The sequence below is a fragment of the Chiloscyllium plagiosum genome, chromosome 33 (genome assembly GCF_004010195.1).
Source record: "Chiloscyllium plagiosum isolate BGI_BamShark_2017 chromosome 33, ASM401019v2, whole genome shotgun sequence".
Classification (NCBI taxonomy): Eukaryota; Metazoa; Chordata; class Chondrichthyes; order Orectolobiformes; family Hemiscylliidae; genus Chiloscyllium; species Chiloscyllium plagiosum.
In genome coordinates this window covers 5,778,641-5,791,120 of record NC_057742.1, presented here as the reverse complement: position 1 = coordinate 5,791,120, position 12,480 = coordinate 5,778,641, and the positions used below count along the sequence as shown (strand labels likewise).

Here is a 12,480-nt window from a genome sequence, read left to right as displayed (position 1 = left end):
AACAATGCATTTGGATTGGTTTTGACTGTGAAACCATTACACCCTCAAAGTTGCCAACTCTAGTTGGATGTTTTCCTGGAGCATTCATCACATGACCTCCTACCTACCTACTAGCCTGGTGGATGATAGTGATTTCTTAGCACACAGGAAGATACAGATGGATTGGTTCAATTGGCACATGAGTGGAAAATGGAAGTTAATCCTGATAGATCTGAAGTGATGCACTTTGGAAGAATTAACAAGACAAGGGAGGACTCTATGAATGGCAGGATACTAGGAAGCTCTGAGGAATGGAGGTATCATGGGGTGCTTGTCCACAAATTCCTGAAGGAGTAGGGCATGTTAATAGGGCAGTAAAGAAGGTATACGGGAACACTAGCCTTTATCATTCAAGGCACAGTATATTTTATTTGTAGAAAAGGAGGTTACGTTGGAGCTGTATAGGACTTTGTTAGGCCACACTGATGTACTGTGTGCATTACACTGGAGGAGTTGCAGAGGAGATTCACCAGGACGATGTCTTGGATGCAGAAGTTTAGTTATGAGGAGAGGCTGGTTAAGCCAGGACTATTTGGAGCAGAGAAAGCTCAGAGGGGGATCTGATTGAGTTGTAAAAGATTATGAGGAGCATAGACAGGGTGAATAAGAAGCAACTGTTCCTCTAGTCAAACTGGACAGAATTTTAAGGTGAGGGGCAAGAGGTTTCAATGAGATTTGAAGAAAACCTTTATTTCATCCAGAGGTTGGTAGGAATCTGCATAGCACTGTTGAGGAGGGAAATCAGATAACCTTTAAGAAGGACGTGGATAAGCACTTGAAATGTCACAGCGATCAAAGCTATGAAATGTAGATAGGTGGGCACAGAGTCGATGGGCGGAACGACCTCTTGCGCACAGCATGAGCCATGGCTCAAACTGTCCCACCCCTGCACGACTGTCATTGGTCAGCTAGAATGTCCATCATTGCTTTACCCCACCTTCCTACAATCAATACAAAACTAAGATTCCGACCCTAATTTTGACAACCTGTCAACCAGCAGTTCAGTAACACCCTCCCCACCCATCAAAAGTTTTGGTTTATTTTGTTAAAACACATAATTTTATCCTAATGCCCCTATCATTTCTTTGGGTTGTTTTGCAGTGGATTGTGGAAGTTCACCTTCCATTTCTGAAGATTCCAGGGCTGCAATGAATGGGACTGAATAGGAGAAAGAAGCTTTTGTTCGGGGGGGGTACCCCAGCTGGAGGGACAAGCCTGATCCTCAGCTAAATGTGTTCAGTGTAACAGACAGTGCTGTTTAGCAAAGGTGCTTGTCACACTCCCTTTGAGCCGAGCAGCAAAAGACCAGCACCCCTCTTTAATTGAGCTGCAGGCGTTAACATCAGTGGGAGGTCGGCAATACTCTTGGCCACCCCCAGGATGAGGCACAGTCTTTATTGACAAAAATCGAATGGCTGCTGTGGTGGGGGGTCGGTGAAACAGTTGGGTTGCTGCGCTCCTGAGACCTTGTCTCCTGTAGCTAATCCCAGGCAGCAGTCCGCTGGTACTGAGGCTGCTAATGGAGGAGTGGTCCAACGCACGTTATCATCCAGACTGCAGGGGCTGGCACAAACAAAGGCACCTATCGCAGTGAGGAGTGAGGGTCCTTTAACTGGAGAACACATTAATCTGTCATGGGCTGATTTTTTTTTTCGTTTTCATTTCTGCTCCGCTCCTGTGTTCACACACACACTCACTCACTCAGACACACACACACACACACACATAACTGAACATCGTCAATGGTCTGCTGGATCTGAACACGCAGAGTTGTGTTACAAGATGGGAAATACTCCTTCTCAAGGCATGTCATCCAAATCTCCATGCATTGTTAAATAGAAGGTATTTATTTGTGTTCTCAAATGCAGCGTTGCTGGTGACTTGATATGGGGGGGAAAAAATCTGTAAATGGTCACAGAAGCTGGCTGACTCTGTTGATGGCACGGAGGGGGAAAAAAGGGGGGCTCTGTCAACTCTCTCCCAGGTAAGTAGACAAGGCAAGCTCTTGCAAGGAGAAAAAGCATTGCTGCCTAAGCTCACTATCTATCCCTGTGTGTGTATTGCATGCCTGAAGGATATTAATCTTGTTGTTCGTGCACAATGTCGTTATCTCGTGGTATCTAGTTGAGAGGTTTCTGTTGCGAGATGAGATGGTTTATTCAGTAAAGGAAGGCTGTGGCTGTTCCTCTCTCTTTCTCTTTCCTTCTGTTTCTGTCTCTGATTGTGAAGCTGCTGGCATTGAACACAATGGCAAAAAAAGTCCTGATTTTAACTGCTATTGTCTGTGGAAGGAATGTTCTTGTTGGCAGGCAAACTCAATATAATGTGTTTGCTCGTTGTCATTTGATGTGGTTCTATTGCCAGAAAGACAGCAGGGTTTAACTGACATGTTCTATATAAGAGCCAGAACAACCTGTGCAAATTGGGGGAATCGGACTTACTCTGCCTCCACTGGCAATGAATCTATTGCTTTTACGAATTAAATATATTTTGCAACCTTTTTTTTATTTGAATTGCAATTTTCTTTTCAGTTTTTGCAAAAAAATGTTTGATTTTGCATTAAGTAGATTGTACACATGTACATACAGTGCTTGACTGCAAGGGGGGGTGTGTGCTCCATCTATGCATTGCATCGTTGGTTTATCTCAAAACTACAAGCACTCGGTCTGTTTCAGATAAGCTAGGTGTGTCCAGTCATCGAAGTCCCCAGCCAGGCTCGATGCATTGTTGGGGAGGAAGAAAGTAAGATGGGGAAGGGGTACAGTGACATTTGTCAGAGACAAAGAAACAGGATGGGCAGTTTTGGAAATGACAGGATTGAATTATTCTCTCTGCTGACTCCCCCCATTTCCCCTCGGAATGTTGACAGCTGGTTTGCCTGTACTTGAGTGGTTATGTAAATAATTTATTCGGTTTCCTTTTTGGAAATGATCTGAAATATTAGTTAAACGATGAGATGCAATTGACGAGAAGACTGAGCTGGGAATCTGTCACGCTGTGTAGAGCATTAATGTGGTGGAGCCCATACCAGGAATTAAAATGGGGAGGTTTCTTGTTGGTGGCTAGGAGGGGGAGTTTTCTGAAAAGAGAGAGTACTTCAGAGAAACAATTACAAAATAAAGTTGTTTGGTTCAGTCTAAGGGTAAGACAGCGTTGTTTAAAGAAATGAACTGGACACATGGTAATGATGATATTATCACCTGTATTTATATCCACAACCTGATTAAAGTGCCCAGCAAGGCAGAGGTGCCAAGGGATTGATGAAAATACTAGGTTGTGAGACGGTTTCAAGAGAGCTGTTCAGAGTTATGAGACTACTTAAAGTGAAACTGTTTCTATGTAGGAGGGTGGCTAACCAGAGGACAGATTTCAGACAATTGGTCAAAAAGCAAGGAAGGTGAAAGTTTATCAGGGGCTAGGTGGGAATGTGGGGGAGTAATCAGATCAGCTACTGTGTGGTACAGCAGGTTCAAGGGACAGAGTGGCCTACTCTTGTTCCACATTCGTGTGTTTGTATATTAGTGAGTTGAAGAGAATTATTATCGTGCAGTGAGTTATCATCTGGAAGGACCCAGCTTGAAAGGGGGTGGGGGAGGTGGAAGCAGATTCAATAGTAACTTCCAAAAGGGAATTGCATAACTTTGCGAAAGGAAGTGAAATTATAGGCTGACAGAAAGTGCAGAGGAGTGAGAATAATTGGAGAATTCCTTCATGGAGTGGTCTCCTATTACACTGGTTCATTCTATGATTCTAGCTTATCAGCCACAAGTGTACAACATTTAAAAGGCTGTGGATGGGTATGTGAATAGGAAGGCTTTACAGGGACATGGGCCAAGTGCTGGCAAATGGGACTAGATTGGGTTAGGATAGCTGGTCAGCATGGACGAGTTGGACCGAAGGATCTGTTTCTGTGCTGTATGTCACTGTGACTCCATGACTAAGTGTAATTAAGAATAACAACTACCTCTGTTGAAAATGGAATCCTAAATAAATAACTACAATTACTGTCATTACTACATAAAAATAGTTACTTTATGTCAAATGTAATTTTTAAATATGGTTCTTGTAAATTCGAACCACTTATATATGAGAGAGCACACTGGGTGGACTGAATGGCCAACTACTGCTCCTAAGTCTTATGTCATTAATTCAAGGTCACAGTGCAATAACTAGGCATTGAGACTGAAACAGAAGTTTGGTTGTTTGAAGCACTTTAACTTATGGTCAAATTATGTATGTTCTATAATGTGACGTGTAGTTGCCTTAATTCTGGGAAATATATTTTCTTGATGTTAAAATATATTTTTGGAATTTCAGCAGTTGAACATTGCTTGCATTCTGTTGTCTCCATGATGTTGCTGCTGGCAAGGTGAAAAGGAAATACTTGGATTTATTGAGGGTGCCTCACAACCTGTCAAGATCCTAAAGCATTCTCCAACCATTGAAGCCACCTCCTGAATTCCAATGTAGAAAATATGGCAGCTGATCTCTGCAAAGGAAGCTGCCATACATTGGCCATAACCAGAATGCAATTAAAAGAAAAATGACCACATAAATAAAAAAAAATGTGGCCATCATTTTGAGGGGGAGAGCAGGAGAATTGTTTTGTTCCCAAAGGGTCAATATTCAACAGAATTCTTCCAGATAGCAGTGGAGGTAATGTCATTGAATATTTCTAAGGGTGATTTAGAATTAGACAGAATTCCTGACTGCCAGGATTTTCAAAGGCTATCGGAGGTGGACTGGAGAGCATATACCCCAAGCAGATCAGCCAAGTTCTTATGAAATGACAGAAAAGGTTCCATGGGCTGAATGGCCTACTTACACTTCTATTCTTATGTGCACTCGGGTCCTCTTTTTGACCAATGCATTTGGGATAAGCTCTTTGCTCTCCTTTGAAATAATGCCAAGGGATGTTTCTTGCATTCACCCTATACACCCGATGGTCGTCTGTGTGAGGTCTCATCCTAAAAACAGTCCCTCCGACAGAGCAGCACTCCCACAGCAATGGAATCGGGCACGCCAGCCTCAATTAAGTTAAATTATTACTGGGGCTCGAGACCATGTTCCTCTGAATTAGAGGTGAGAGTGGGTTCTATAATATTCTTGGACTTGTTGTGCTGCTAAAGAATATTTAGAGTCATACTGAGCTAAGGAAAACATTATTTTTTTTTTAAGAAACATCTTACTGTGGCTTCCTTCTTGAGCAAGATCATGTGACATTGCGATATTTCCTATGATGATGTATACTGTGTCTCATTAGCCTGCCTGTCAATAACTCTCTTCTCAAAGCTCTGACATACAGCTCACTGTAGTACTGCAGTGTGCATACAGATGTCTATTTATATCTGTTTATATGTGTACATATAATTGTGTGTTAATGCATACATGTGTATGTTTATATGTGTACTTATAGCTGTATATTTTTAAATACATTCTATGGACAATGACAAAATTCACCTATTTTCTGTTTACTATGCGTGCTGATATCTAGCTTTGTGTTTCCAGCTGTTGTACATTTCCAGTGGGATTCATGCAGTTCCAAAGAACCAGTGTTCACAGACAGCCTGGTGACCATCACAGGAATTGCCATCCTCTGAGCAGGTTGAGGCTGTTAATTGGAATGAGATACTCCGTAAATCTCCCTGGCCTGAGGCTACAGGAATTTTCTCCATCCTGAATTTCAAACTATAACAAAGAAGGGAATTTTCCAAACATGGTAAATCGAGACTGTGGGCCACAAAATATCAAAGAAAAACCCGAAATTGTGAAATTTCTGGGGTTTAGTATCACAGAGGTGGGTGTGTTGTTAGAAAGCGGACCCTGCTACTCCCTGCAGTAGTGGCTGTGTGTTCACTGCAATGTCAGGACAGCTGACAGTCATAACCCAGACAGCTCCCAAATGAGATCCCTTCAGAGTTTCTCTTATTTTGTTGCGAAAGGAGACACTCAGCCCCCAGACAAGAGAATTGATCTGGAGAATCAATAGTATAGTGTGGTAATGGTCTCGGGCCTTTCAGCACACTTCCAAGGGCCTTTCAAGGACAGTGAGAAGTAGAAGTGTCCTGGGAAGAATCCAGGACACCCACTCCCTCCCTTTCCAACAGAATCAGTCGCTTTATGTGGAGGCTATGTTAGGAAGAGCCATTGGACCGGGGAAACATCTTCTCTGCATCCACCCCATCTGTCCCATTAAACATTTTTTCAGTGTCAATGAAATCACCTCTCATTATTTAAAACTTCAGAGAATTTGGGCCAAATCTCTCTTCTTAGGATACTCCCACCTTCCTGGGAACAAGTCTGGTGAACTTTCATTGCTTGCCTTCTATGACAACAATACCCTTTATGAGTTAAAGAGCCTTGAACTGCGCACAGTACTCCAAGCATGTGTACAAGGAACAGTCTAACCAAGCTCCAATACAATTGAAGGAACATTTCGTAAGTTCTGTATTCAAATCCACCTTCTAATAAGTTTGAACAAAAGTTCACAAGTCCTGTATGTTATTGGGTCAGCTGATGATACCGAGGTGCTACAATTAACCTCTGTACTCCTGCAGTAGGCAGGAGGAAATAAACTGGATCTTTGTCCAGTGACCCTTCCTGAAAGGACACTTGAGTGGATCTCAGCTGAGAACCAGACAGAGCAGGTCCTGATAGTACTGCTGTTCAGTAGTGTGCTGACTCGCATTGTTTTGGCTTGCAGTTAATAAATAGCCTATTTGGCCCAGTGTGACTGGAGCTCATTGAACTCGCTGCAAGCTCCAATGAACAGATAAAGAATGTCGGTCATGAGCTGCACACACACTTGGTGCTGATCAGCTTGCAACAGAGGGAAATAAATCAATAAAAAAGAATTTCCTCCAAAAATCAGTAACAGATCAAATAACTGTAATGGACTCTAACTGCACTGCACCATGTAACTGGAATAGCAGTTTGAAGGAGGAGTTTAAGTTCAATATCGACTCTAGTATCATATAATTTCACATCAGTTTCACGTTGCAAAAAACTTCACACATTAACTCAGCAATTTTGAAAAAATTATGTCATTGCATTTGGTTCTTGTGACACGGTGGTAGCGTGCCTATCTCTGGACTATTCGGTCCAGGTACAGGTCCCAGCCTCCCCAGAATTGTATCATAACATGAACCAGTGTGTTGATTAAAATAACTGCTTCATTGTCACTTATGGTACAAAAATGGGTTGCTATGTCCCAACATTACAACAGCCTCGAGTGCGGTATTTTCTTAAAGCACTTTGGGCACTGAGAAGGGTGCTGTGTAAATGAAAGTTCAAATTCAAAACCAGATCGTGATTAAATAAACTTCAAATATTGCAATGACAAGTTAGTGATGCTTTTTTGTTTGTTACCAATATCTGGCCAACTACCATAGGGTGACATGGTGGCTCCGTGATTAGCACTGCTGCCTCACAGCGCCAAGGACCTGGTTCGATTCCGGCCTCGGTGACTGTCTATGTGGAGTTTGCATGTTCTCCATGTGACTACATGTGTTTGCTCCAGTTTCCTCCAAAAGTCCAAAAGACGTTCAGAGTACCTGGATTGGCCAGGCTAAATTGCCCATTGTCCAGGGATGTGAAGGTCAGGTGGATTAGCCAAGTGGAATACAGGGATGGACCTGGGTGGGAAGCTCTTCAGAGAGTCAGTGTAGACTTGATAAGCCAAATAGCCTGCTTCCATACTGTAGGGATTCTATTCTAAATGCTAATCCTGTTCACTGTTTTCTTCCTAGATTGATCAAGTTCACTAACCACATGCTTGAAGGGAGTAGACTCATATGTAAAGTCACAGCATTTCATTCCAACTCTTGGACTGACATCCTCCTGAGTCTATCTTCCTGCCAGCAGTAATATTAACTGTGGGGTAGTATCATGGTCATGTTGGTGCTCCCAAACCTGACCTAGAGATTTGAGTTCAAATCCCTTTGTGGTAACCAGGGAATATAAGCTTTGTGAGGTGATCAGTTGGAAAGTGGACTGTTTATTAGTGTTGACATAAAGGTTTCTTCATGGCAATGCCTACATACTAGAATCCAATCAATTAGCAGTCTCCTGTCATGCAGCATAAATTGGTTCTCTCCTCAAATTGGGATTCTTGCAAATTGTCCTGATGGGTGCAAACCAAAAAGCTGCAACAAAATGTGACTTTTTTCCAGCAATACTTGTTATCTGCTACCAGATTACTATAATTTATATGTCATTGTGTAAAACCTTCTCTTTGATTAAGCTTTTGTACGAATCATATGGTCCTCTTTCAGTTCTTGCTTGGTGATGCCCCTGATAAGGGCTTTTAAAGGTGCAGCATTAATGCAAGTTGTTATTGCTATATGTAAATGAAAATTGTTGTTGAGGCATGAAGTGTGGTCTCCTTAAGTAAAGGACTTGGAGTGGGCTGAGGGTGGGACACTTTAACTGGAATTGAAGCTTGATGCAGTACGATAGTGACCAACCATTGAGGCACTTAGCTCTGCAAGAACTCCAGCTGCTACAAAAAGGCTTAAAATAGCATCTTCCTCAGCAGAACGCCCCAGCACTTGTAGCACAACCATATTATACCTAACGACTGAAGCTACCTGTTTAACTGAAGTGGTACCCCTTGTGGCATGGTGGTAGTAACCCTATCTTTAAGTCAGGAGTTCAAGTCCCACCTATTCCAGAGATGTGTAATAACATCACTGAGCAGGTTGATTAGAAAATAAGTTGAAGTGATGCCTCCAGCAAAATGGAATAGTTTGGACTGTGAATAGAAATTCAGTTGTAAGTGCTTTCCAGTGTAGCTGAAGCTTAAACAGCTCAATCTATTTGAAAAGATAAAACAAGGTAGGATAGTCTGCTGATCGCAATGACTGATATGTGCAGTGACGTGCTTATACGTTTTGTGCATATCAACATAGTGTTAGTCAGCCAGCAGCTTTAAATATGTTCAAAAGCCAATAGATGTCAGTATTGGTGCCATGTCACATGATCTGATGGTTGCTATTAAAAGTTTCATGAGTGATTTCTGTTTGAAATGTTGATGTAGTTGAGTCTATGGATGTATCCTGACAGCTGCAGGGTTATGGATGCCGAAGATTCTATATTGTGGGAAGGATGGGAGGTTATCTTAACGACTGTCTTTGGGCTGTATTCATAGAAAAGGGGTATTTGTACCTCTGAGCCTGCGCCACCATTCATTATGACCGTGGCTAATCATTCAACTCAGTACCTGTTTAGGCTTTCTCCCCGTAGATGTTACTTACAAAATTAAAGCGTATGGAATGGGAGGCAATGGATTAAGGATTAAAGATTGGCTAATAGACAGGAAGCAGAGAGTAGGAATGAATGGATCGTTTTTACATTGGCAGACTGTGATTAATGGGGAACAGCAAGGATCAGTAATTATGTTCCAGCTGTTCACAATGTACATCAATGATTTGGATGTGGAGACCAAATACTGTATAATGTTTCTAAATTTCTAAATGATTGAAAGGCAACCAGGAATGTATGGTGTGAAGGAGATGTAAAGTGGCTTCAGGAGGGTTTGAAGAAGTGAGGACTGCAGATGCTGGCGATCAGAGTTGAAAAATGTGGCACTGGAAAAGCACAGCAGGTCAGGCAGCAGGAGAGTCAATGCTTCAGGCATAAGCTCTTCATCAGGAATGTGAGGGACAGGAAAAGGGAGCCGAGAGATAATGGGATAGTGGGGCTGGGCTGGGGTGAAGGTAGTTGGGAAGGCGATACGTTGATGCAGGTGAGAGGGTGGTGGTGATAGGGTGAAGCGGATAGGTGGGAATAGATGGACAGGTAGGACAGTTCAAGAGGGTGGTGCCGAGTTGGAGGGTAGGATGTGGGAAAAAGTGGGGGGAGGGGGGATGAGGAAACTGGTGAAATCAACATTGATGCTGTGTGATTGAAGGGTCCCAAGCTGGAAGATGAGTCATTCTTTCTCCAGGCATCGGGTGGCTAGGATTGGGCGGTGGAGGAGGCCCAGAACTTGTATGTCCTTGGCAGACTGGGAGGAGGAGTTGATGTGGTCAGCCACAGGGTGGTGGGGTTGTTTGGTGCGTGTGTCTCAGGGATTTTCCCTGAAACGGCTTAGTGAATGGGCAAAAACATGGTCTTTGAAACATAATGTGTCAAAATGTGGGGTTATTCACTTCAGCAGGAAAAACAGATATGTATTTCTTTCATGATATGAAGTTGGAAAGTTTAAATGTACACAAGGACCGAGAAGGCTAACATGTAGATACAGCAGTCTATTAGGAAGCCTAATTGAATGTTAGCCTTTAATGAAAGAGGATTTGAATCCAGGGGTAGTGATGTCTTGCTTCAATAGGACAGGAGTTTGGTTAATCACACCTGGAGTACAGTATGCAGTTTTAGTCTCTGCCCCAGAGGGATGTGCAAGCTCATTCTATGGGTAAGTTTAAAGATCAGTAGATTTCTGGTTAAAGTAGCATAAGGGTTATGGGGATAATGTGTTTAAAAGTCATCCAAGTGTTTGTTGAGCCATGATCGTAATAAATGGCAGAGCATGCTCCGTGAGCTGAATGGCCTTCTTTTGCCCCTTTTCAAATATTGTTAATATTTTCTCTGATAATGGTTCTAATAGAGGATGATTTTACTTCATTTGTTAAAAATGCTGAATAAATGCAAATTGTTATTCTGCAACAGAAAGCAGCTGTGGCCAAAACATTGAATGTTTTCAAGAAAGCCCACAGGGATCAAACAGTATGGGAGACAAAGCAAGGAACAGGGGACTGAGCTGGATGATCAGCCATGATCATATTGAATGGCTGAGCAGGCTTAAAGGGCTGAATGGCTCCTATTTTCCTGTGTTTTGAAGGTCAATAAGATGTCTGAAGAGCAGAGTGCAAATTAAGACTCAGAAAGATGATAACAATTTGTGACCTGGAGATAAAATGGAGGCTTTGGGTAGGAAAGAGTTAACTTTGAGTTGCTGACTCTATAAGCTTTGGTATGAAATTGTGTTTAATGTTGTTTGGAGTGTAAAATGGGTGGTTAGTCCAATCTTATCAATGTTCTGTTGCTCTGTATTGCTGTGACCACTCCCAAAACCTTTCCATTACCCTCCCACCCCTAAACTTCTTCAATGAATATGTTGTTGTTGATGGTGCTACAAACCTAGAGGTGACAATGCTGAGATTACTTTCACTGGATGGAGGCACTCATAGCTAGTATAATTTAGGAAATTGTGAACACTCGGGCCATTATTTCCCAGGTGCAGTCCCTGTGGATCGCAGCAGTGTGCAGAGCAGATTTCATCACAGCAAATTTACCTTGACTATCACGAAAAAGCTACTGAATAAAGTTTGAAGGAAAGAAAGACATTTATCACACAGACAATTTATTTCAGATAACAGTTTAAACACATCTTGCTTGTCATATTGTAGTGTCAGTTGTGCAGCACCGTCAATAATTACAAGAGGCTGTGCAAAGTGCTAAGATAAAATCTGCCTGCGCTGCACATTTGTATGTCCCGTACATAAAATATTTAGAGATTTTTTTCCATTTTGCATTAGCATTCACACATGAAGCATTGGCAATTAAAGAACCCGTTTGGGAGGAGGTCGATGGGACAATCCCTCTGGGTGAACGCAAGACAGCAATACCTAAGGCAAGCACATACTGTGAGCTTGGGCCCTACCTTTTCCTGAGAATATGTTTCAGGGGCAGTGTCAGCATTAGCCGTGGATCACTGGTTAGCACCCTAGCCTCTGAGTTCAAACATCATGGTCTCAGGCCCTGCAGTGAGAATTCAAGCCTATAATTTCAGCTGACACTGCAGTCCCAGACTGATAAGCTGTCCTTTAGATGTTGAAGTCTTGCCTCGAGTTGATATAAACATTGCAACAGCACAATGTGAAGAAGAGTAGGGATCGGTTTTCTGGTCAATATTTATTCCTCAAGTCACTAAAACAGGTCTTTAGAAGAGTCTGAGATGACTTAAGACACTGGTGTGGCCATCCTGGAGAACTGTGTGCAGTTTTGGTAATGACATCACAGGAAGAATGTAATTGCTGTGGAGAGAGTGCAGAGAAGATTTGTGAGAATGTTGCCAGGGCTGAAGAATTGTAGCTACGAGGAGAGATTTGAAAGGTTGGGTTTGTTTACTTTGGAACAGAGAAGGCTGAGGGGGCGATATGATTGAGGTAACCAAAATTGTGAGGAGTGGAGATAGAGTACACAGGAGAAACCTTTTCCCTTGGCAGAGAGTTCAAACACCAGGGGTTATTGATTCAAACTAAGTGGAGAAGGATTGGGTGGAAAGCGAGGAAAATCATTTTTACGCAGAGAGTGGTGTGTGTACATGGAATACGCTACCTGAATTAGTAGAGGAGGCAGAGACACTAAACTCTTTCAAAAAGTACCTGGGTCTGCACCTTAAGTGTTGTTAGCTGCAGGGCCAAGGGCCGTGTGCAGAAT

General features: G+C 42.5%; 1 protein-coding gene across 1 annotated transcript in view; it reads left to right on the top strand.

Moving 5' to 3' along the window:
• Window positions 1-1,483: 1,483 nt before the first annotated feature.
• LOC122539627 (SRC kinase signaling inhibitor 1-like) overlaps window positions 1,484-12,480 on the top strand; it is a 523,191-nt gene continuing 512,194 nt past the window's right edge. The window contains exon 1 of the mRNA XM_043674625.1: window positions 1,484-1,843. Coding sequence (XP_043530560.1) covers window positions 1,822-1,843 — 22 coding nt within the window. The 5' untranslated portion in view covers window positions 1,484-1,821. The remainder of the gene's footprint in view (window positions 1,844-12,480) is intronic.